General features: G+C 44.4%; 1 protein-coding gene across 1 annotated transcript; it reads right to left on the bottom strand.

The window, feature by feature from the left end:
* Positions 1–4,401: 4,401 nt before the first annotated feature.
* On the bottom strand, positions 4,402–18,675 carry LOC123139104 (ultraviolet-B receptor UVR8-like). The gene is made up of 14 exons (XM_044558906.1): positions 18,407–18,675; positions 15,977–16,208; positions 14,985–15,162; positions 14,700–14,877; positions 13,827–14,072; positions 13,634–13,715; positions 8,656–8,811; positions 8,363–8,536; positions 6,718–6,789; positions 5,477–5,548; positions 5,050–5,168; positions 4,822–4,907; positions 4,683–4,735; positions 4,402–4,590 (listed from the first exon to the last, which is right to left on the bottom strand). Exons 1-14 carry the CDS (start codon positions 18,673–18,675, stop codon positions 4,522–4,524), a joined length of 1,986 nt encoding a protein of 661 aa, XP_044414841.1. The 3' UTR covers positions 4,402–4,521.
* Positions 18,676–25,776: the final 7,101 nt, after the last annotated feature.

The raw sequence follows: 25,776 nt of genomic DNA, 5'->3' as shown, positions 1-25,776 counted from the left end.
TTTTGCATTGCTCCTTGTTTTCCTAACTAACACTATGTTCTTCACAATGTAGTTTTCCAATGCCTTTCTCAATTCTTCTGGGTTTGAAAATGTCATCCCAAGTTTAAAAGTGGGGTTCTCCATGTCAGGTAAACGAACACCTATGGGATCACGGGGATCCCTTCTATGGTTGGCAGGGAGAGAGTCGTGCAAAGAGCAGGTCTAGTGATCAACGCGAGGTTTTTTTACCCAAATTCGGGCCGCAAAGGTGCATAACACCCTAGTTCTGGTTTGGTGTATATTCTGTTTTCTTGAGCTCTTGAACTAGCTACGATGCATGCCTAGTCCAAAAAGTCTGAATCCTCTCTCGATACGCCTCGGGCCTCCTTTTATATGTCAAAGGAGTTGCCACAGTGGCACACAGGAGGTGGAAAGCAAGCTATAGTGTACAAGTTTATCTCTGACATCATAGAACAAACACATTTAATGAGCTGCCTACATGCCCCTTCACTTTATCGGGGACGGCAATAGAAGTCGTCTCGTCCGTCGCCGCCCCTCCTTGCCTTGACACGCATCCAGGATGATGAGGCATGCAGTGCCACACTAGCTAGCTAGCTGATGTGTTGGCGCGGTGGTAGAGCCTCCACGAAGATTTGCATGCCGCCACATAGGCGTCTGCCTAGTTGGCAAGCTGGTCGTCGCGCTGGAGTGGTGGTGAGGTGGCAAAACCTTGTCGGGCGCAGGCCTGGCTGCGGCCCCGCAATCGTCCCCGGGCAAGCCCTCGTGGTCGTCCCCGACAAGGGTCTTGCCGGGGGTCTTCACCTTCTGGTCCCACGTGGATCCGCAGGTTATCAATCTTCACAAAGATATGTATTCTACTTTGCATGCGCGCCCTGAGCCTTGGCCTTGACACTGTTGATGGTGTCAAAGCTCTCAGCCTCAAGGGTGATGGCCTTGCTGGTGCTTCGCAGGTCGCCCCAGCAAGGCTCTTGTCGGGGGCCACATAGGCTGCCCCGGCAGGGATGTTGCCGGGGGGGCTAGTCTGCCTTCTGCTCTTAGTTCTTTGGATTGATTGTTGTCTTGGTAGCCTTCTACTTTGTCCCCTCCCGCCCTGCCAAGCCCTGCCGCAGGCGTGGCTACAACTGCCCGTACACAAGTAAAGGGTACAGAAGATCCCATACTTTTGTACACTAACGGGAGCCCCGGGCCTGGGCCACACATAAGCGCAAAGCGTAGTTGGGCTAGGCCCAAAGCAGTGCGCGGGCACGCGTGGCAGGGTTTTAACCACTGTAAAATCTTCGTCAGTTGCGCTTCCCCACGATCTACATTGAGTGCGTGACGTGGGGGTTGTGCATGGGATGGCCGCAGCACGCCTGCATCACTCCACAGTAAATTGTAAAGAGGCGGCCCGCGCCTTCCCCATAAAAAGAGGAATCCGCAGAGGCGTTGCTCATTTACCCTCTATGCCCTTCCCAATCTAGGAACCGTTATTCCCCTCTTCTTCCTCGAGCACAAACCAGAGCCTCTCGCTTCTGCTTGTCGCTGTCACGCTTCCATTGCTTCTTGATCCCTCGCCTATTCTCAGCCGCCATGGCGCCCAAAGCAAGAAAGGGCAAGGGCGCGACCAAGGCCGCCGAGGGGAAGGAAGTGCCAGAGAGAGAGTTGGTGAAGCTGTGGAAGAAGCACGCCCTCTTCATCTCGACAGTTGACGCGCTCACCCTCAGGGCATCCTGCCACGAAGATCATCCCCGGCCCCTTCGCCAAGCCATGTCCTCACAAATACCCTTTCTTCGTTGATTACTTCTCCTGCTGGCTCTGCCCCCCTTTCTCCGACTTCTTCAATGACATCATGCACACCTACGGCTTCCATCTTTTGGATTTTACGCCAAATGTCGTGGCATGCATGGCCTTCTTCGCCCACCTCTGCGAGGGCTTTGCCGGGGTGCATCCCAACACCGCACTCTTTCGCCACTACTTCGTCCCCCGCATCCAGGCAGGCGGCGCCATCTTTGGGTGCGTCACTTGGATCCCGAGGGCTCTTAGCAAGGGCACGTACCCGGAGGGCTCCACAAAGGACAAGTGGGACGAATGGCGGGGCCGGTGGTGCTGGATTGAGGAGAAGGATCCGCAAGAGTTCTGCGAGGTCCGTCGGAAGCCGCCGGTCCGCGGCAACGACTGGGGCGAGCTTGATGCTGATGACGGGAAGCTCACGATCACCACCACCAGGATCCACCACCTCACCTCAGCCGGGCTCACGCTCGAGATGATCGGGGCCGATTTCATCCGCCGCCGCATTGCTCCTCTAGACAACAAGGAGAGACCGGCCTGGGACTACAAGAATGCGGCCGGCATCATGAGGCTCCGCCCTGGCCTGAATTACAACTTCACGGTGATACAGCACGCGCATCTCTGTCAGAGGCTCTTTCAACTCAAGGCAAGTAAGCACTCGGCCTCCCCATCCAAAAATTAGTAGATGGTGAATGAGAAAGTTGACCAAGCTAGCTTATTGTATACTGATAGATGTCCAAGCAGGGTGGTAGAAGAACGTATGCTTAGAGACATCCTCTTCGCATTTACGAGAAGCAAATTTATGCCTCTCCCGAAAGAGAAAAATATGTTTTTTTTTGCTTTTCCGGGAGCCACAACTATGCCTCCATGAGAAGCAAATATGTGCCTCTCGTGAAAGAAAAAAAGCCCTCGATTTATGCCTCTCGCGAATCCAAAATTGTGTCTCCACAAGATGCAAATATGTGCCTCTCGCAGAAGAAAAAAACATGTTTTTTTCCTTTTCCGAGAGGCACAGCTCGAGTAAGAAAAAAAATCGAAATGGAGGCAAAAGATTTGCCTCATTCATTAAATAAGAGAGAAGTGTTTTAGAGTGTTACAAATGACCCATATGCCCGGCATGGCAACTACTCGCGCACAAGAATACACCCCAGTTTTTTAGCTCCCGCGAGAACCCAAAGCTTGACATTGTTGATGATAGCACGAAGAAGGATCGGAGGCGGTGCGCTCTTGTGTCGGAAGACCCGAGCATTACGCTCGTTCCAAATCGTCCAAGAGACTAGCATTGTAAGTGAGGCCAAGGCTCGTCGGTTTGGGTTTTGCAAGCAGGTTCGCTTTTCCCACCATTCCAAAACAGATCCATCCAAATGCCAAGAGGAGGTGTCCATGTGCGCTAGACCAAATTCAAGGATGACCGAGTTCCATAGCCTTATGGTGTAGCGGCATTTGTAGAAGAGGTGTGCACCCGTCTCGCCAACACGCTTGCAAAGCGGGCAAAGTCCACAGTTTTGCCAACCGCGCCGCTCCAATCTGTCGGCTGTCCAAATCCGGTCTTGGATAGCCAACCAAGCAAAAATCTTGATCTTAGGAGGGGCCCAAGCCTTCCAGATCATAAAGTCCATGGGCGAAAGTGCCAGTCCAAGAAACTGATCCTTGTAGGAGGTGGCCGCGGAGTAGGACCCGTCGTTGGCGTGTTTCCAAATAATGTCATCGTCAGTTTGTTGATCCAAGGGTAGGTCATGCACAAGCATCCATAACATGAAGAATTGGAGGATGTGGTCACCGGACACGATGGTGTTGCGACCGATCTTAAGAATCCAAGCATCTCCATGGAGGGCCTCACGCACCTTCCAGTTCTTGCGTGTGGAGGCCTCATAAATCAAAGGGTCAATGTCCTTCGGTTTCCGCCCAAGAAGCCATGGGGAATCCCAAAAAGGTGTTTTGGCACCGTTGCCCAAAATGATGGTCGTTGAGGCATAGAAGAAGTCCATGTCCTCCTCTGTGCAAGTGTTCCCAAGCCCCATCCACGAGAAGCAAATATGTGCCTCTCACAAAAAAAACATGTCTTTTTCTCTTTTCGAGAGACAAATTCGTGCCTCTTACGAAAAAACACATTTTTTTCATTTTCTGAGAGACACACTGGTGGAAGCGAATACTATGTACCAATTCATCCAAAATTTAGGGAAAACCAGGCGAAACCGAAAGGCTGAAAAAACCAAAAAAAATTATTTAAAACCTAAAAATGCATAAAAATAAATATAAAATAAAATTCGGAGGAAGCGACCAACACATGACACGTGACCCTTGAGGGGCTCCCGCAAGGGATACCCCTCAATTAATTGCTCTGAATATAACAACCATGAATGATTAAGACTTTGTTATTCCTCAGCTGTGTGAGAATTAACAAAACTTATTATTTTATTATGCTTTTACAAATTACCAGAATCGGGAGGTTCCCTTTAACTGAAAATTTAACAAGCGGCCGCCCACCTTGGTCAATACCTTTTGAAACCACTAGACTCTAAAGTACTCCCTCCGTCCCGAAATACTTGTCATTGAAATGAATGTATCTAGATGTACGGAGGGAGTACATCATTAAATACATCATACTTCAGGATGAAGACAATGCTCTAAAACTGGGCACCATGTAGTTGTATACTATTAGATGGTGAAGGAGAAAATTGTCCAAGCTAATAAGCTTATTTGTATACTGAATTACTGATAGGTGACCAAGGAGGGTGGAATGAGGACATATGCTCAGACGCGCATCCTCTTGGCATCGCCTTCAGGCGCGTGCTTGTCGGTTCCATTGCCTGGTTTACTAACCTGGAAACAGAAAATGTGAAGTGGCGTATCAGTGACGGTGCTCCGTAGTAGACGATCCACATGACAATATTCTTTTAAAGCAGCTTGCTCACATTCTCCTCGGGGACGATGGCGAATCGCTTCGAAGGAGGGACCCAGACTTTAGCTGAAAATATGAAGACATGTCGTAAACTGAACATGAGGAAATGCATGTGCACAGACTTTCCAGCAGACCTTCATGTAAATGCAAACCTATCATTGGAACAGCGTTTGATGACTCCAGCTGCTTGCAAGCAGACCCGTCCAGGCTCAGGGCATCGATCATCTTGGGTGTGTTCCTTAACGAGGTGCAACCGTTTTGTCGATTCATTTATCGTACGTTATATATAAGAAAAAGATTGATTGGCGCGGTCTGAGTGGCAACTGACAAGTACCTCGTCAAAAAGAAAGAGCAACAACATGTACTTGATAAATGTTTACCTGTCGATTATTTCACCATGACCAAGCTGTCCACTGGCAACCCTACCCCATGAGAAAACATTCTTGTTTTCTGTCAGGGCAAGAGTATGCCTCCATCCACAGGCAACCTGTGCAATTTTCTGCAATCCACATACCCATATGTAAATGAGACTAAAGAACGAAACTACTTCCTCCGTCTGGAAATACTTGTCATCAAAATAAATAAAAAAGGATGTATCTAGATGTATTTTAGTTCTAGATACATCTCTTTTTATCCATTTTGATGACAAGTATTTTCGGACGGAAGGAGTATATCATAGCATCAAATGTCGAATGCATCTTCACATGATTTAATGGAACATGTCATAAATGTTGTAGCCCCAAGCCACAACCACATCATTTAAGTAATTTATATAAGCAAAAGATTGTGCAAATAAACTTCACGTACCTGTTCGTCGGGGAAATTCACCTCCACGGGGGAACAGTGATCTATGTTATCGCCGACACCAACTTGGCCAAACTACATATTAAAAATATGGGTCAGGACAAGAAGAGAGGTGATAACAAGATGTAACCAGACTAGTTTTTGTGATCGGGACGAAACTATCAAGCACCTCTTCTTTGATTGCCCGTTGGCGGGAGTTTTGTGGCACGCGGTGCAAATTGCCTTTAACATTACTCTTCCGAATTCGGTCAGTACGTTATTTGGAACGTGGCTTGTTGGGATAGAGTCCGAAACAGCTAGACACATTCGTGTAGGAGTATGTGCGTTGTTATGGGCAATTTGGAACTGCAGAAATGATTTGGCTTTTAACAGAACAATAACTATTCATTTTTTGCAGGTTTTATTCCGAGCTACTGCGCTGATTCGTATGTGGCCCTTACTCACTCCGACGGAGGCCAGGGAGCGTTTGGTTACTGGATCTATCCGGTGGGAGATGGTAGCGCGGGATATCTTCAACCGGTTTGGATGGCGGTCATGTAATAGGATAGGCGATTAGTTTACCTATCTTTGTTATGCCAGCCGGTTGTGGCTTTTGGGCCTTCTGTTTTTGACGTTGTGGCTCTTTGTGAGCTTGCCGTTTTTTATTGTTTTCAGACTATAAGACCTTGTTGAACCTCTTTTTATCTATAAATGTGGACGTATGCATCGTTCAGATGCAGAGGCCGGGGAGTCCCCCTTTTCGAAAAAAAAGACTAGTTTTCCTTCACTTTACAACTTTAGTTTTTCAAGCTAAATCGCTAACCAAAACAAGACCAGCAGCAGATAATGAATTGGATACAGGTTGCTAGCATTGACATATAGCATAACGCTCACGCTTTCGGTGGGTTTTCCTTATCGAACATGCTTCTGTGTGTTGGCAGTTGTGTTTGGTAGCAAGCTGAAACGGTGGGTTGGTTATGGACTTATGGCAAGGCAAAAGAATAACAGATGGATTTCCAAAGAGGTGAGAACTTCTAAAGATGCATAATAAGGAGATCAAGTCCTCACCTGTCATTTCTCTATGTTCTATGAATCACATTATACAATAGCAAAGATGCGTACTCACAGAATAGAATGGTGAACATCATATTTAACGACCAAATGAATTGATGTTCATATATAAGAACTTATTAATGAAATTTAGATTAATGCAGATAAGGGGGATCATATAATATGAAGAAAAATTTGAGTATATGACTAATCACCTTGTTCCACCCCCATCCGTAGAGTTTCCCATCTGAAGCGACTGCCATTGTATGCCTCCACCCACCTGCAATCTACACCACCAGATCATGTCTTCCTGAACCATTCCTTTGATTCACAAGGAAAATCGAGAAAAAGTACATAAATAGGAAATATTCATATGGTAATATTATTCATGCATTTGATTCAAAGAAATGGACCATAGGAAAAACGGAGGAATTTATCCTTTGGGTAGAGTTCCAATGGAAAAACAAAAGAATTGCAACCCACTCGAGCCTCCTTTTTACATTCATGCCCACAAAGAATAAGATAAATGTCATAAGTAGCACAATATTAACTCCATCTTACCTTCCAGTATGTTTTACCCTTAATTTAACCATAACTTTTAGGATTCCTGTGTTTTTCGTATTCCTGCAAATCAAACACTCGCTTCTACAAATTTTCGTGTTCTCATAATCCTCTACTTTCCACATGCAATCCTATCCTATTCATGAGTTTTTCCTACTCCTGTTTTTTAAATCCTATGAATCAAACAGGCACTGAAGCTTTTCAAAAAACATAACCCTTAAAGGACAATTTCCCCAAGTTCTAGCAAGTGGCTAGCCCGGTGCATGTAGCTCCCGCTTGCGCAGGGTCCGGGAATGGATCCGACCACTTTGAGTCTGTTGTACGCAGCCTTTCCCTACGTTTCTGTAAGAGGCTGTTTCCAGGACTTGCACCCGTGACCTCATGGTCACAAGGCAACGGTTTTACCACTGCGCCAAGGCTCCCATTCCAAGTTCTAGCAAGTGGACCCTAGTAAAAACCATTATGGAAGCTTGGTATGCTGTATTATGGTAACTCTAATCGATCCTCAAAAATTAACTCACAAAACCCCGTTTCGAAAACCTAACCCTAAAATATTCCATGTTTTTGGCTACATTCTAATCGAACCCCAAAACTTAAATCCCTAAAACTTCTATTTCACTAGTTCTCACTTCCTTTTGCTAACTTCAAGTCCATTTCACCCACTTTTTGGTAACTTATTAATTCAAACTTTCATGTAAATCATTCAAATATTTCAACGATATTCCAAACTTATTGTCCAAAAAAAAACTTTGAATTCCAACATAACAAATTATCCGAGAATGAATCGTGTACTAAGAAAAATCAACAAATGGTCTGAATGATGATAGATGAAATTGTTATTCTTCCCTGGCAAATTGCCACATGTGCTTTATGAGTTCGTTTTGTAGTTCCAGTAGCATCCCTTCTTTGAGTAAACCAAGGATCATGCATTTTATAGGATTTTAAAATATATTGGGGATCAATTAGAGAAACTCTAACAGCTCATGTATCCTTTAAAAATCTAGGGAAGTTGAGGCACAAATAGCCCTCCAATAGCTCAAAGTAAACCCAGAATTTTTATGGGATCGTATGATTGCCCCCAACTCCCCTCACATTTACGGGAAGATGGTCTTTCCATAAAATGTTGACGGGCTGCAACCATGCCATGTCGCCGCCGCCATGCCATGTCGCCTCCACACCGCACCGCCACTCGCCTCTGTGCTGCCGCTGCCACGCGCCGCCTCCGAGCGCTGCCCCGCCACCCACATGTTTTTTGGATCAATTAGAGTTGCCCATTAAGATTAGAGTTGCCCTTAGTACCTGAGAAATGGAAACGTCTTTGAGGGCCTCGAGCTTGCGTGGAACCAGATGGTCCTCGAAATCACCATGGCCTAGCTGGCCATACTTGCTCCACCCGTAGGTGTACAGACCACCAGACGACGACACAGTGACCGAGTGGCGCCACCCACATGCAACAAGCGCCATCTTTTCTCCCTGGAAGATTAAGAGTTTACAAGGGAATGACACAAGCACTTGTTCAGAACGCAGGAACTTTACAGTAGACAGTTGAATTAGCACAGTATCGGGAGAAGATTCCGCAAAAGATTACCCACCTCAACGGAAGAAACCTTTTCCGGGACTGATCGGTCGTCGCGGTCGCTGAGACCTAGGTTGCCATATCGACCCCAGCCCCATCCGTAGAGATGGCCATCTTCTGTTATGGCCGTAGTATGCTCGGCGCCAGCAGCGATCATTTTTACGCAGACACCCTGCACACATTCTTCTGTCACTCTCGGTGGCGGTGCAGGGTTTGGCATACAAGCTAGGAGCATGATTTTCCTTTCATATTTGTTACTCACTCAGTCCCATAATAATAGGGTTTTTGACACTACACTACATCAGTATCAAAACGCTCTTATATTATACTAGGACGGAGGGGGTAGTATGTAAAGCAAATTTCCACAGCGGTAATCCATAAATGAGCCGACGCCCATTTGTTCCAAACAAACAGTAAAATTAAAAAAATAGTAAGAAAAAAAACTGAAATTATTTGGCATCCCGGATGCCCGAGTGCGCTAGGAGCATGCAAATTGTCATGGTGAAATGATAATCAAGGAGCTCTACAAAGTAAATACAAAATCAGGCCTTCAAAGTGTCTTTTTTCTAAGTTTTATTGAGAGCCTTTTTTTTACTACAGCTCCTTAAACGTTGTTTCACTATGAAAATTCGCACGCTCCTAGCGCACAAGCAACTTGGATGTCAAAAGATAACAATTTTTTAAAAATAATTTTGCTATCTTTTCTATTTTTACTATTTATGGAGGGGTGTAGATGAGCCCGGGCTCCAAAACGACGGTCCTCACTACCACATCGTATACTGGTTAGCTATAAGATATACTTCCACTCAAGTAGAATCTAGAAATACCGACTGATGCAAATATGATATTCAAAAATAAATAAATAACACTTCTGCTTGGTCCCATTTACTCTTTTTCTTTTCTGTTAAATCTCAAAAAAAAAAGTGCGGGCACATGATTCCAACTCCTGACCTCCCGGTTAAGTGCAACATTATTAAACAAGTCAGGCAACTGACCCGATGTGCCCAGTTTACTTCTTTTTCCTTCTTCAAATCAATGCTAAAGCACAACTTTCTTTTGTATTCTTTATTTTTGATTCGAGCGGTTTTTTCTTCTGTTTTTCTTTTCTTTTCTCTTCCTTTTTTCATTTATTTTTTCCATTTTCAAAATTCAAAAAAAAAATTTAACGTCGTGATTTTTCTTAAATTCATGAATCTTTCAAACTCATGAACATTTTCTAAATTTTTGAACTTTTTCTAAATCCATGAATTTTTTCCGAATGTGTGAACTTTTTTTCAAATACATGAATGTTTTCCAAATCCACTAACTCTTATCAGCTTTTGTGAACTTTTTTTTATCAAAACCTATGAACTTTTTTCAAATTCCTGAACTTACTTTGAAACCCGACTAAAACAACAAATTCGGGAACTTTAGTTTCAAAATCACTGAACTTTTTTTAGTGATTTTCTTTAAAATCTGCGAAAATTTTCAAATCTGTGAACATTTTTTTTCAAAATTTTGTGAACTTTTTCAAACCCCGAATGCTTGGATCGGCCCATCAGGCACCCGACAGGAGCGATACCGTCACCTAGCTAGGCCAAGCCTTAAGCATTTTTTATTTTTCATTTTTGAGTTTTCTTTTGTTAATTTGTTAATTCATTTTCTCCTTTTTGAAATTTATTTTTTTTCGAAAACTTTTCAAAATTTAAAATATTGTCTGGAATATCCAAAAAATTCTTGTTTTTACATATTGTCTAAAATTTTAATAATTATTCGGGAACCTAAAAAAATGTTCGCATTTTTTGAATTGTTTGTTCACAAATTTATGAATACGTTTCAACCAAAGTAGATAATTTTCTTGAAAGTATATGTTTTGCAATTTTTATTCGGAATTTTCATCTATTGTTAGGATTTGTTCAACAATGTTGGAAAAAGTGTTCGAGTTTGTAAAACTTTTATACATAATTTTGAATTCAAAAATTGTTGAAATTTTTTAGGAAATGGTTAGGACATAAGAAAATGTTCATATTGATTTATAATGACGGTAATTGCAAATAACATAATTATTCAAATTAGGTTAAATTACATGCTCACCAACGGACCCTTCTAGCCTACCCGAACACTCTCTGTTGAACATGGTCTACTTTTGGACATGCATGAAATAAATCCAACTTTTTCAAGCAAGTGGGCATTCCTATGGAGGCATCCATGCTAGATTTGAACGATTTTCGACAACATATGCAAGTTGTGTTATGTCCGACCATTCATCGGGCTTTTTTGAACGAGAAAAACTCTAGAAAATGCAAACTTATCAAAAACCCAAACAACTTAGCATGGTGCCTTGAATTGGTGATACATGGCTATAAAAAGAATCTGGGGGTCAATTAAAGGATCTCAGGAAACAACATGCTCTCAAACAGAGCCTTTTGGCCTACCCAGACACCCTGTGTTGAACATGGTCTAGTTTTGGACTTTTTTTAATGACCCCAACTTTTGTCAGCGGGTGGGCATGCCCATGGTTGTCGTCCATGATAGGTTTAAATAAATTCTGATGCCGTATGCAAGTTGCATCATGTCCAGCCATTTATCGGCCACTTTTCACCTATAAAACTCCAAAAATGCAAGATTTGTCGAAAACTAAATCAACTTGGCATGGTGACTTCAATTGGTTATACAAGCTCATGGAAAAAATGGGGTCATTTGATGGATGCTGAAAGAAACATGTTCTCAAACGGGCCCTTCTGGCATATCCGAACACCCTCCGTTGAACATGTCTAGTTTTGGACGTGCATGAAATAACCCTAAACTTTTCTCTAAGGTGGGCATGCCCATGGTAGGCATCCATACTAGGTTGGAATGAATTCCCACACCGTATGCAAGTTGCATCACATCCGATGATTTTATCGGGCTTTTTCAACTACGAAAACTCTAGAAAATGTAAAACTTGTCGAAAAAACAAACAACTTGGCATGGTGCCTTGAATTTGTGATATAAGGCTATAAAAAATTGGGGTCAATTCAAGGATGTTGATAAACAATGTGCTCTCCAACAGAGCCTTCCGGACTACCCGAACATCCTCCATTGAACATGGTCTAGTTTCAAACATTCTTAAAATGGCCCCAACTTTTACTACCAGGTGGGCATGTCCATGGTACGCATTCATGCCAGCTTTGAACGATTTCCGACACCCTATGCAAGTTGCGACACGTTCGTCCATTTATCGGCCTTTTTTGACTGAGAAAACTCTACAAAATGCAAAATTTACCAAAAACCAAAACAACTTGGCATGATGCCATGAATTGGTCATACAAGCTAAGGGGAAACAATTGGGGTTCATTTGACAAATGTCAAGAAACAACATGGTCTCAAACAGAGCCTTCTGCCCTACCCGGACACACTACGTTGAGCATCGTGTTTTTTGGAACATTTTTGTAATGACCACAACTTTTACCAATGGGTGGGCATGCCCATAGTAGGCATACATGCCAAGTTTGAAGGAAAAAATTATTTAAAATTACAATTTAAACATGTACTAATAACTGTTATTTTAAGGTTTTAACATAACTAATGAATACAAAAGCATAATTGAAAAAAGTAAACGATTTTCCTAGTAATCATTTAATAAATGTTAGACGAAAATAACAGTTTTAAATAATAATTTAAAACATTTCCTTAAAATTGTTATTTTGGTGTTCCAAACAATATAACTGGTTTCAAAAAAGATGAATAACGTTTAAAAGGAGAAACTGAATTAATGAAATAATAGAAGAATAACAAAAAGGTAAGAAAATAAAAAAACACTTAGGCCTTGGCCCAATTAGGCAACGGTATCACTCCCGTCTGACGCATATTGGGAATTTCTAAAACTATTTGCATTTTCAAAATATTGTTCATGATTTCGGAAAGTGTTTGAAAATTAAAAAATTGTTCATGTTATAATTTTTTTGTTGAAGTTTCAAAAACATGTTCATATTTGCAAATTTTGTTTGTAATTTTAAAAAATGTTTGGGAATATAACAAATGTTCGTGCTTTTCAAAAATAGTTAGAAGTTATAAAATCATTATTGTTTTCAATTTTTGTACACAATTTTTGTACAAAAATACGGATTTAAAAAAAATCTGCATAAAAAAAAACTTCACGTATCCAAAAAAGTTTTGCTTTTTCCAATTTTTATTTGAGTTTCTAAAAATGTTCTCATGCTTTAAAATGCTCATATTTTCTAAATCATGTTTTCATTCTTTTTTCTGAAGATGTTTGGAATTTTCAAATTTTGTTTGCATTTTTATTAATTGTTCAGGATTTTTTTTATTTTCCAAAAACAATTGCTTGGAAACCCAAAAGTTCTTTTTCAAAAAGTTTTTGGAATTTCAGAAATTGTTCAATAAAAATTGGACTTTCATAAATTATGTTCTTTTTCCAAAACAATATTCGACATTTCCAAATTATTCACATTTTTGCAAGAATTTTTTTGATTTGTTTCAACATATGAACACTGTTGTGTGTTCTTATAAAATCCGTGCTATATGAAATCACAAGCAGTTGTTGGGTCGAGTGGCAAGTAGTTTGCGCCAACAGTTTGAGGTCCCGATTTTGAGTCCTCGTCATCTACCTTTTTGCATTTTTTTACATAAAACGGACCTCCCTTTTCACCGTACTTTTTTCTTTTTGCAGTATTTTTTGTACATAAAATGGACCTCCGTTTTCTCAGTATTTTTTCTATATATAAAACAGGCGGATGTGACTTAATGGGCCGGCCCATACGCACAAGAACTGACGCAGAGAGCCTCGTACAAGGTGTTTTCGTATGGCGTATATGTTATTGTTTTTTATATGTTTATTAGTGAGGGGGTTGTACCGAAGTGAGACTCGATAAATAAACCCTCCACAGGCTTCACAGACGTGTTCTTTCCTACCTGCTTAGTACCCAACAGCAGTGATGTCAAAGGAAAACCAACAGCCAGCATAACTCTTTTATTTGTATCTGAACTAAAACCACGACAAAAATTATACTTACCTCAAAAGCCTTGATCTTTTGCGGGAGCAGCGAGTCTTCATTGTTTCCGAGACCAAGTTGCCCGTTCTGATTGCGCCCCCAGCTGAAACAAATTAAACAGCAGCATAAGGCAGTAGCTGAAACACATTAATACTCCTACATGGCAAAATACGTACTACTTGTTTATTAAGGTTTTGAGGGTACCTACACCTACCTATGCACTTGTCCGGTGACGGTGACGGCGAGGCAGTGGCTGTCACCGCATGCGATCTGCTTGATCTTCATCCCCTGCAGGGCCACTACCGGCTGCGGGTTGAACACATCGCTCGAGTTGCCATGTCCCAGCCTCCCGAAGTCTCCCCTGCACAGCACACCCAACACAGCCTCGTCACGTAGTACGAAACTACTGTAGAAGATATCCAGGAACAGGAGGCGGCGTGCGGCGTGCGGCGTACTCACCCTGTGCATTTCAAAACCGAACCGAAAAAGCATACCGAAAATAAACCGAACCGAACCGATTTTATGGTTTTTATGGTTTCTGGTTTCGGTATGGTATGAACTTTTCATACCGATTTAAACTTTGGTTTTTATGATACATACCGAAAAACCGAACGGTTAACCGAATAAACCGAAGTAAAAATAAATTTATATTTCTTGAGATGAACAACCATACAAGTTGTCATTTTTCTTGTACATGAGTCAAATTCACTAATAAGCATGTAAAATTTTCTTGTAACATAGTCACTTTTCTCTTTTTAAAATGCTAAGCATGTCGATAACCATCAACAGATGAATTAATGCATGCATATATACTTATATATATAGTCATATACTATTTGTGTAAAATAATATGTGTTTTGAGTCATAACTTTGCAAATTATTATTACATCATTTTCAAATTCGCGTCAACTTTGGTTTTTATGGTATATATCGAAACCATACCGAAATAATTTGGTATATACCGAAACCGAACCGTATTTTAATTTCATACCGTATTTACCGAAGTATTAATACCGTACAAACCGAAAAACCGTATAAACTGAACCATGTAAACCGAATAAACCGAACGCACAGGGTGACGGCGTACCATCCCCAACTGTAGAGCTGCATCTCGTCGTCGGAGTAGGCGGCGGTGTGGTCGGCGCCGCAGACGACGGACGTAATGCGTGGCACGTCGAAGGAGGTCAGCACCGTCGGCACGGCCGGTCCTCGGAGTCTCCGTGGCCGAGCTGCCCGTCCTCGCCCCGGCCCCAGGAGCACACCATCTGGCCCGCTGAAACACCACATCGCGCTTCATCATCAGACCGATCGACGAGAAGCCTAAGGCAAGGCGGCGGTTTGACGGCGCAGAGCAAGAGGAGTGGCGGCTTACAGAGCAGTGCGACGGAGTGGTTGGCGCCGGCGGAGATGAGGACGATGGACTGCTCCGGCGCCTCCGGGACCGCGTCGTCGCCGGCCGCCTCTACCTTTGCGTCCATGTGTGAAAGAATCCACGGGTGGGTCTCAGCTACTCGCTCTTGAGTCTCGACTCTCGACCAGGTGGACTGGAACTATGGAATGGAAGCAGTGCAGTGGAGTGGTACAAGTAGAGGGGGAGCAGTCACCCTGTGCGTTCGGTTTATTCGGTTTACATGGTTCAGTTTATACGGTTTTTCGGTTTGTACGATATTAATACTTCGGTAAATACGGTATGAAATTAAAATACGGTTCGGTTTCGGTATATACCAAATTATTTCGGTATGGTTTCGGTATATACCATAAAAACCAAAGTTGACGCGAATTTGAAAATGATGTAATAATAATTTGCAAATTTATGACTCAAAACACATATTATTTTACACAAATAGTATATGACTATATATATAAGTATATATGCATGCATTAATTCATCTGTTGATGGTTATCGACATGCTTAGCATTTTAAAAAGAGAAAAGTGACTATGTTACAAGAAAATTTTACATGCTTATTAGTGATTTTGACTCATGATGCTTATTAGTGATTTTGACTCATGTACAAGAAAAATGACAACTTGTATGGTTGTTCATCTCAAGAAATATAAATTTATTTTTACTTCGGTTTATTCGGTTAACCGTTCGGTTTTTCAGTATATACCATAAAAACCAAAATTTAAATCGGTATGAAAAGTTCATACCATACCGAAATCAGAAACCATAAAAATCATAAAATCGGTTCGGTTCGGTTTATTTTCGGTATGGTTTTTCGGTTCGGTTTTGAAATGCACAGGGTGAGGGAGCAGGACGGGATGGGACGGTTAACCAACCAGACGTATTAATGTCACCAGGTAGCTTTTATCAAAGCAAGGTACCTCCGCTGTTTCACTCCACTATATACGCACGACGCACCTTGCTCCTCGGTCGACTTTGTCCGAGCGCATCAATGGCGTCGGGCCGTAGCGCCGCCGCATCCGCTGTACCCGCGTCACCCTGAGGCTGCATCTGCATGGCGCTCTCTCCGGGTCTTACTGCCTGCGTCACTGCAGATGGAAGATATCTCTTGATCTCTTCTCGGGTCGACATCCACGTGCCTTGCCCACGGAAGGAGCTTGAGCAGGGCCAGTCCTGGGGCTGGCCTGGCCTGTAATTATGATTCTGTGGGTTTCTTGTTCGGAAAATCTATAAAACGCACGCACGCGCTTGTTGTCCTGTTCCACGCGCTACGGGATCAACTTTTTTTTTAAGTTGCGGCACATTTTATTCAAATCAGATGATAGTTACATCCCCGAACTAGTTCACCTAATAGAAATTCGGAGGATTACTATCCCAAAATTCAGATAAGAGGGCCCATGTTAAAACTGCTCTTTATTGCCTTCTCTAGATTTGGTCCCATGCCTAAGAGCATCTCCAACAGCCACTCAACGCGCGGCGCGCTAAAAATGCGTTTACAACGCGCCGATCGCCTGTTTTGGCGCGGCAGCCAGCGCGGGCTCCAGCGACCGTTGTAAAATGCAGCGCACACACGTAGCTTCAGCAGGCATGCTAAAATGCAGCGCGCGCGAGCAGCCGGCACTTGTCATATGTTGCATTTTGGACATCATATGAATTTCAAACATGAAAACAAAGACATGACATAATTTAAATCACACAAACAAGTTCATGATGACATAAAAAGTTCATGCCTACAACATCATCCAACTAAATTCAAAATCCGAACCAAGTTCATGACACAAAAGTTCACACCAAAGAATGGCCTATCAATAATCAAGCCTCGTCCTTGTCTTCCTCTTCCTCTTCCTTCGATTCATAATCCGAAGACGATTCTTCCTCCTCCTCTTCATTGTCGCGCGCGGTGTTGGCAAGATCTTCAACAACATCATGTGAAGGTGTTGGCACACTGGAAGACATTTCACCCATGCCGCCCGGAGGTGCTCCCATGCCTCCCATGAGAGACGCAAAACTCATGCCTCCCATGCCGCCAATGCCGCCCGGAGGTGCTCCTAGGCCACCCATGCCACCCATGATCTCCATGGTAGCTCCAAAGCCACCCATGGCACCGATGCCTCCCATGCCGCCAATGCCACCGCCACCCATGCCGCCAATGCCACCGCCACCCATGGCGTGAATCATGGCTCTTTTTTGGATCAAGACTTCTTCACGGGCAAGATTGACATACTTCTTTTACGCCTCATTGAGGATAGATGTGTCCAAGAAGAACAAGTACTTCTCCCAATCCAACAGCCTAGATCGCTCCTTCATGCCCACCTTCCTCTCCTCCAATGCCACCTTCCAATCCTCGACCGCCACCCTCCTCTCCTCGGTGCCAACCTCCTCTCCTCGGCCGCGACATCGTGGTTCCTTGCCATCTTCCTCACCTCGTTCGCTTCTTTTCTTGCCTTCACAATAGCTTCCATAGCATTTTTGAGCTCATCATTCCCTTTCCTCTTCTTCTTTTCTTTTGCGTCTTTCTTGCACCCATCCGGTCGTTTTGGCTTTGAGTATGAAACCGAGTTTGGTGTAGGGCTTCTCTTGCCATCATCACTTGATGCCTCGTCCTCATCATCATCCAACTCAATGGTTCGCTTGCGTTTGTTGCTCTCATCAACATCATCGATACCATCACGCTTTTTCCATTTCTCATCATCCTTCAATTCCTCATAGCAATGAGGCAAGGTAAATGGTCTCCCTTTCTTGATCTTCCCTTTCTTGCTCTTCGTCTCCTCTCCTTTGAACAAGTTTTGTGCAATATTGAACTGCAAAAAAAAACAAAACAAGTTAGCACTACAAACACCAAGAACAAGCATGATGAACATGGATGAAATGGCACTTACCCTATCTATATCATTAGTGCCACTTGGGTTCAACTTGTCAACCGCCTTTTGTGCGGCCGCCCACTTTTGACAATCTCGGTTGATTGTCGACCACCGGGAGCGAAGAGATCGTGCCGAGTGGTCAATTCCACTCTTGTTGTGTAGATCAAAGTGCTCCTTCATTCGGCTCCAATATGCATCTCTACTTTGATCACCTCCAACGGATGGATCCCTTGACACTTGCAACCAAGTATTGCATAGCAAGACGTCTTCATCATTAGTGTAGTTGCCTCCTCTTCCTTTCGGTGCATCGATAATGCCCTCACCATCCTCGTCCACCTCGAACTCATGGTCATCGAAATGCATGTCATTGGTTTGAGACCAATGACAATTATTGGAGCTAACACCCATAGTTGACATATATGCCTCATCATTGAAACTACAAAGGATGTACAACGAAGCAAATGAGCTATCTATATGTATGCATTCAAAAAATAACAACAACAAAAAGTTGGTGAAATTTTTATACCTTTGGGGCATTTCCTCGAACACCTTGTGTGCGTCGGCCGCCGGCTCAACAAGTGAGCTCGCCGGTGCTTCGGTAGCCACCGCATCCGTCGCATGCCCTGCAAGCTTCTTCCTCGACGGCTTGGAGGAGCCGGAGCCGTTCGCCGCCTTGTTCTTCTTCACGGAAACCTTTCCCTTCTTCGGCCGCGCCGCATTTGGGAGCTTTAAGAGGGGGCACGTGGCTTCACAGCGGGTGCCGGCGTGACTCCACCCACCGCCGAGGTCATCCATGGTGGCATGAAAAGGCCGCACGTGATGCCGGTGCTTGGAGGAGCGGAGGCGGAGGCAAAGCCAAAGCTCCCCGCGCTAGGGTTTGCGGCGGCGGTCGCAGAGGGGTCGCGGGTGTATGAATGGGTGAGGGGGGTGCCGACGCGGGCGTCCATCGGGCCAATTCACCGACGGCGGCGCGGGGCCGGGCGAAGGTGGTGCGGCGGAGAGAGTGCGGTGCGAGCGCTCGACTGTGCGGCGCGCGGAAGCGGGCACACCAAATACACAGTGCGCGATGGCAATTCGGACCGCGCGCTGTACTCTATATGCCATGCGCGTGTTTATCGCGCATTTGCTGGAGCCCATTTATCGATTGCGCGCGTGCTAAAAAGGTCATTTTTTTAGTGCAGCTGTTGAAGATGCTCTAAGATAAGATTGTTTTATCAACCACTACACATGCATACAGATACACCTTTTCCAAAGTCCTACACCAAGCACAAAAATACGAGTATTACTTCCTGCTAGATCGTTTCTTATCCCTTTGACATATGCCCGGTTCTACATCTTCCCATGCGAGGAGGTCGAAGAACCAAGCAAGCTCTAGACTGGCCACAAAGGGAGAGGAGCGGTCGCTCCAGGGCTACACTTGTGGATGCCACATAGTGTGACATGGTAGTCATTGCCACGGTGGGAAGCCGCTCCACCCCTACTCATGATGGTGTCACCACCACGTCGAGATGTTGTTCCACCCCCGCCATCAAGATTAGGCGCCATGTGAAAGTGCTAGTTATCGACTAGAGGGGGAGGGTGAATAGGCGATTTTTATGGAAGTCTTCAAAACACGGAGGCTTTGAAGCAAACCAGGTAAACTGAGCCTATATAGTAAGCCGCGGAATGAAAACTACACTAGGCAAGCATTAGTCAAACATACAATACAATGAAAGCACGAAGACTAACTGCAACTAGGTAGACATGATCAGAAAGGAAGATAGTACGAAGCTAAAAAGATATTAGTCTTCAAGGAGTGAAGTCAAACAGATCAGACTGGCAAGCAATGACTTCACAAAGACAACTATAAAGTAAGGAGAGTAGAGGATAGAACCAGTAGCTTGACGAAGACAAGGATTTGGTAGACCAGTTCCAGTTGTTGCGACAACTGTACGTATGGTTAGGGAGGCTGAGATTTAACTCAGAAGACCATGTCTTCACCTTATTCCCCTTGAGCTAAGGACGCCCAGTCCTCGCCCAATCACTCTGGTAAGTCTTCTAGGTAGACTTCCAAACCTTCACAGACTTCGTTCACCGGCAATCCACAATGACTCTTGGATGCTCAGAACGCGACGCCTAACCGGCTGGAGGATTCACAGTCCTCAAGTGTAACAAGTCTTCAGATCACTCGGACAGAAAGACTTCAGTGATGCCTAACACTCTTTGGCTCTGGGTGTTTTGGGCTTTGTCCTTGCAAGTATTTCTCTACGCTTTATCATAAATAGGATGAATGCTGAAAGTCCTAGAGTCTCACTCATGGCATTTGCTCGAGTTATAGAGGCTCTATCTATATTCTTTTTATCGTGCTTGGATAGTAATCCTTTCTTTCAATCGACTAAGACTGTTAGAAAGCACATTCATATAAGCCTTGCCTTTCAGTAACTATCCTTAGCGCTGTTCTTCTGCCTATCTCCTATTGGTCAGACAGATCCGGGCTTATCAAGTGGTACTGAAATAGGGTCAAATTTTGTTTAGTAAAAAGGAAGGAAGACGGCATGGGTCTCGTCAGACTTGATGACGATGCTGAAGTATAAGGGAGGCATGGGATTTAGAGACATTGAAATTGAGAATCTGGCTACTTCAGAGGTGGGTTGCTCTCAAATGACAAAAGCCGTGCACTAACTCTGAGCATCCACCAATTTATGGTGTAGGGGGTGGACTATTTATAGCCAGGAGGTAACCCGACCCGATACGTCTGAAATGACCCTGAGTCACTAAGGAACTGGCACGTGTCCAACAGTCAGATTTCAAACACACGCGGCAGCTTGGCTTGGGCTACAAGCAAAGCTGACTCATCCAGCTCTGGATAAGATTTGCTCTCATTGTCTTCGCTCGAAGACATAGGATTTGTTTGAGCATCACATCACTCACTCTGACTTTGTTCACTTGGACCCCACTTAACAGTGCAGTGGTTCCTATGACTTAATAAAGAAGAAAAGGAAACTACAAAACAACTATGTCCTCGCACTCCATAGTCTTGAAGTGAATAGCTTCACATGTCATAATCTTCGTCGTGAATGTCTTCACGAACCACCATTGTCTTCAATGTCTTCACACATTTTTAGGGGTCATCTCTGGTAGGTAAACCGAATCAATGAGGGACACTACATGTGTTATCCTGCAATTCTCACAAACACATTAGTCCCTCAACCACGTTTGTTGTCAATAATCCAAAACCAACTAAGGGTGGCACTAGATGCACTTACAATCTCCCCCTTTTTGGTGATTTATGACAAACTGGTTGAAGTTTTCAATGGGTATAATAGTATGTGAAAGTTCAGTATTGTGAGTATTGTCTTCATACATATGACGAGGCTCCCCCTGAAGATGTGCATATAAATAGTTTGGTTTTGAATGCAAATGCACATGGTAGGTTTTGCTTTGCGGAGGCCATCTTCAAAGTGTGAAGACAATTATTCATGCATATAAAAAGATAATGAAGACAATGATATGCATAATGGAAAGCGGACGTCTGCAGAATGACTTCATGCGGAATTTATCATTGCATCACAAAGTGGCAGCAAAACTAGCAGACGACAGTCAAGTTTAAGTGTTACAACTCAAAAGCCAAAAGTTTCAGAATGAGAGTTGTAAGAACTTAGCAAAAATTAAGCAACCACCCATATGGACCCGCTTGAAGACTATCAACTCATATGCTTCTCCCCCTTCTGTCAGTAATGACCAAAAAGGTTTGAAGACATAGAGTATCTACCCGTTCCCAAGTGGAGACGAAGTTGGAGCAGTAAGGTCGACGTTGGAGTTTGGTGGTGCAGACGGTCCTTGGGCATCATCATCATGCAATGCAGTTAGAACCAGTGAAGTAACGTCATCTTCTTCATCGATGACTCTCGCAACAATAGTTGCAGCCGAAGATGAGCACACAGAATCTTCAATGGAGGGTGTGCGACGCCAACTTGCATTTTGAGGAGGCCTCGAGTCAAACTTGAAATTTTCAGTGAAGCCATCCGCACGAAGATCATCTTCAGCGCAGAGCAAGGTGAGACTCTTCCAAGAACGACGACATGCTTCATGGGCTACAAACGAGTTATTGGTGGCCAAGTTGCGAATGTGATTGACATCCACCAAGATACTTTGCATCTGACGCTTCAGCCAGTCATGATGTTTGTCTTGCTTTTGATGTAAAGCCACCAGAAGCTCACAATCATTAAGTACACGAGAACGCTTCTGAGGCCTTTGAGCAATGGTGCTTGCAGTGGCTTTAGGATTTGCACGGTGCGGTTGGCGCAGGTTGCTAGCCAAAGGATAAGCAGAAGTTGCAACATTTGGCACATGAACACCATCAATGGGCTGTGTGAAGCTCTGGAACTCAAGATTCTGAAGGTGGAGGGGATTCTTGGCAGGCTCAGGTTAGATGGCTTCAACAGACATATCAACATCAGGAAAAAAGATAATGTGATTGCGAGCTGATGGCCGATAGTCAACAGTTGAATGATGCTTAATCAAGCGCATCACCCATGGAGCATAAAACTTCAGACCAAATAGATCAATCCCGGAGGCAGCAAGTTGTCTAATGAAGAAATCCTGGGTGTTGAATGTGATGCCATTGATGATATAGAATACCAAAGTCTTCATGGCGCCTTCAAGTTTGGCTTCAGAAGAATAACCTTTGATGGGCCAGAGAGTATGCCTCAGAATGTGATATACTATGCGAGGCAGATACTCAAGGTCCTTAACAAAGAATTCCTTTGGATATTCAATGTCTTGGGGCAAAGGCTTTGATACGTCTCCAACGTATCTATAATTTTTGATTGTTCCATGCTATTATATTACTCGTTTTGGATGTTTATGGGCTTTACTTTACACTTTTATATCATTTTTGGGACTAACCTACTAACTAGAGGCCCAACCCGAATTGCTGTTTTTTTTGCCTATTTCAGTGTTTCGAAGAAAATGAATATCAAACGGAGTCCAAACGGAATGAAACCTTCAGGAGCAATCTTTTTGGAACAAACGCAATCCAGGAGACTTGGAGTGGATGTCAAGAAGCAGCTGAGGTGGCCACGAGGCCGGAGGGCGTGCCCTAGGAGGGTGGGCATGCCCCCCACCCTCGTGGGCCCCTCGTGGCTCCCCTGACCTACCTTCTTCGCCTATATATATCCACGTACCCTGAAAACATCCAGGAGCACCACAAAAAACTATTTCCACTGCCGCAACCTTCTGTATCCGCGAGATCCCATCTTGGAGCCTTCGTCGGCACTCCATCGGAGGGGGAATCGACCACGGAGGGCCTCTACATCATATCCAAGGCCTCTCTGATGAGTTGTGAGTAGTTTATCGCAGACCTTCGGGTCCATAGTTATTAGATAGACAACTTCTTCTCTCTCTTTAAATCTCAATACAAAGTTCTCCTCGATCTTCTCGGAGATCTATTCGATGTAACTCTTTTTGCGGTGTGTTTGTCGAGATACGATGAATTGTGGGTTTATGATCAAGTTTATCTATGAGAAATATTTGAATCTCCTCTGAATTCTTTTATGTGTGATTAGTTATCTTTGCAAGTCTCTTCAAATTATCAGTTTGGTTTGGCCTACTAGATTGATCTTTCTTGCAATGGGAGAAGTGCTTAGCTTTGGGTTCAATCTTGCGGTGTCCTTTCCCAATGACAGCAGGGGCAGCAAGGCACATATTGTATTGTTGCCATCGAGGATAAAAAGATGGGGTTTATATCATATTGCATGAGCTTATCCCTCTTACATTATGTCATCTTTCTTAATGCGTTACTCTGTTCTTATGAACTTAATACTCTAGATGCAGGCAGGAGTCGGTCGATGTGTGGAGTAATAGTAGTAGATGCAGAATCGTTTTGATCTACTTGTTGCGGACGTGATGCCTATATACATGATCATGCCTAGATACTCTCATAACTATGCACTTTTCTATCAATTGCTCAACAGTAATTTGTTCACCCACCGTAATACTTATGCTATCTTGAGAGAAGCCACTAGTGAAACCTATGGCCCCCGGGTCTATCTTTTAAGTTTCCGATCTACTTTTATTTGCATCTTTACTTTCCAATATATATCATAAAAATACCAAAAATATTTATCTTATCTTATGATCTCTATCAGATCTCACTTTCGCAGTTACCGTGAAGGGATTGACAACCCCTTTATCGCGTTGGTTGCGTGGTTCTTGTTTGTTTGTGTAGGTACGAGGGACTTTTGAGGAGCGTCCTACTGGATAGATACCTTGGTTCTCAAAAACCGAGGGAAATAATTATGCTACTTTGCTGCATCACCCTTTCCTGTTTAAGGGAAAACCAACGCAGTGCTCACACTACAAAAAAAAGACACATCCGTGACATTTTGGGCCGAACGAATTTTTTTCTGTCATACATATGACACTTCTATGACGATAATTGTGACAAAACCCGGTATCATCATAGATGTGGTGGGCTCCTACTTCTATGACAAAAAATCATGACAGAAAATGGGCTTTCGTCCTGGGCGGGCCGGAGACGTAGCTGCATGACATTCTTTGGGCCATCCATGACGGAAAAAACCATGGTAGAAGCGAGGGCGAGGAAAATTTCGGGGAGTTCCCGGTTATGGTGGGTGGTCGGGGGCCGAGCGATGCGCGTTTCTCTCGTACACGTACGCGCGTGTGTGCGAGGCGTTGGCTCTAACTGAACCCGAGCAAGGCATTGGGCTCTAACTGAACCCGAGCGATTGCACTGTAGGCTACGCGTTACTGAACCTGAGCGATCGATTCCTTCGCTACTGCTGCTAACTGAAGCCGATCGATGCTACCTCTCTGTATGAACAGTGAGCGTTGTGGGGGGGGGGGGTTTGGATGAACAGTGAGCGGTGGGAGTGGATGAATAGGACCCGTGGCGTTGCCTCTGGATGAACAAGACCCCGATCGATGGAGCCGGTTGGGGCTGGATGAACAGGACCCCGTGGAGGGCTGGATAAACAGGACGACCCCGTGGAGGGCTGGATGAACAGTAGATGGTGGAGGGGTGGAAGAACAGTAGCCCGTGGAGGGGTGGTTGAACAGGAGCCCGTGGAGAGGGGTGGTTGAACAGTAGCCGCTGGAGTAGCGCGCGGTGGAGGCTGGATGAACAGGAGCCCGTGGATGAACAGTCGCAGGTGGAGGCTGGAGGAGGTCGACGGTGGATGAATACGACCATGCATTCCGTTCCAACCCAGCCGGTTGGCTCCCCATGAACACGACGACGACGCTATTTCTCTGTTCCGACCCAGCCATGTACACGAGCCCTGGCCGTACGTATGCGCGCGTAGGCGTTCGAGACCCCGCCCGTATGTAAACATACGTGGCCGTATTTTCTTTCTTGCACATTGGCCGCTGTACGTACGTGTACATGCTACATGCACGCCTCTACTACGACACGTGCGCGCCTCTACTACGACACGTGTGCGCCTCTACATCGACCAGTATATATGTACGTACACGTTTGCGACCAGAATGACAATGCTACGTACGCTTCGACCAGGTGGGTCCCGATTGTCAGGCACTTCCTTGTGTGCGAAGATGTAGCTGGTGGGTCCCAGCAATCAGGGGGGCGAATCGTTTTTTTTTCGGACACACTTCCTTGCGTGCGAAGATGTAGCTGGTGGGTCCCAGCAGTCAGGGGAGCGAATCGTTTATATTTTTGCCTGGACGCACTTCCTTGCGTGCGAAGATGTAGCTGGTGGGTCCCAGCAGTCAGGGAGGAAACAGTTTTTTCACGAAATACGGTGGCCCATCCGGTGGGTCCCTGCTGTCAGGTGGAGGAATAATTATTTTCTGCGTAATATGGAGGCACTTCCTTGCTGCGGCCGTGGACCCAGCTGTCAGCCTCTCCACGTACAGTCCACGTCCGATGGAAGTCGT

Source organism: Triticum aestivum, chromosome 6B, assembly GCF_018294505.1.
Source record: "Triticum aestivum cultivar Chinese Spring chromosome 6B, IWGSC CS RefSeq v2.1, whole genome shotgun sequence".
NCBI classification, from domain to species: Eukaryota; Viridiplantae; Streptophyta; class Magnoliopsida; order Poales; family Poaceae; genus Triticum; species Triticum aestivum.
The sequence above is the reverse complement of the archived record's forward strand: the minus strand, read 5'-3'. Positions and strand labels throughout refer to the sequence as shown.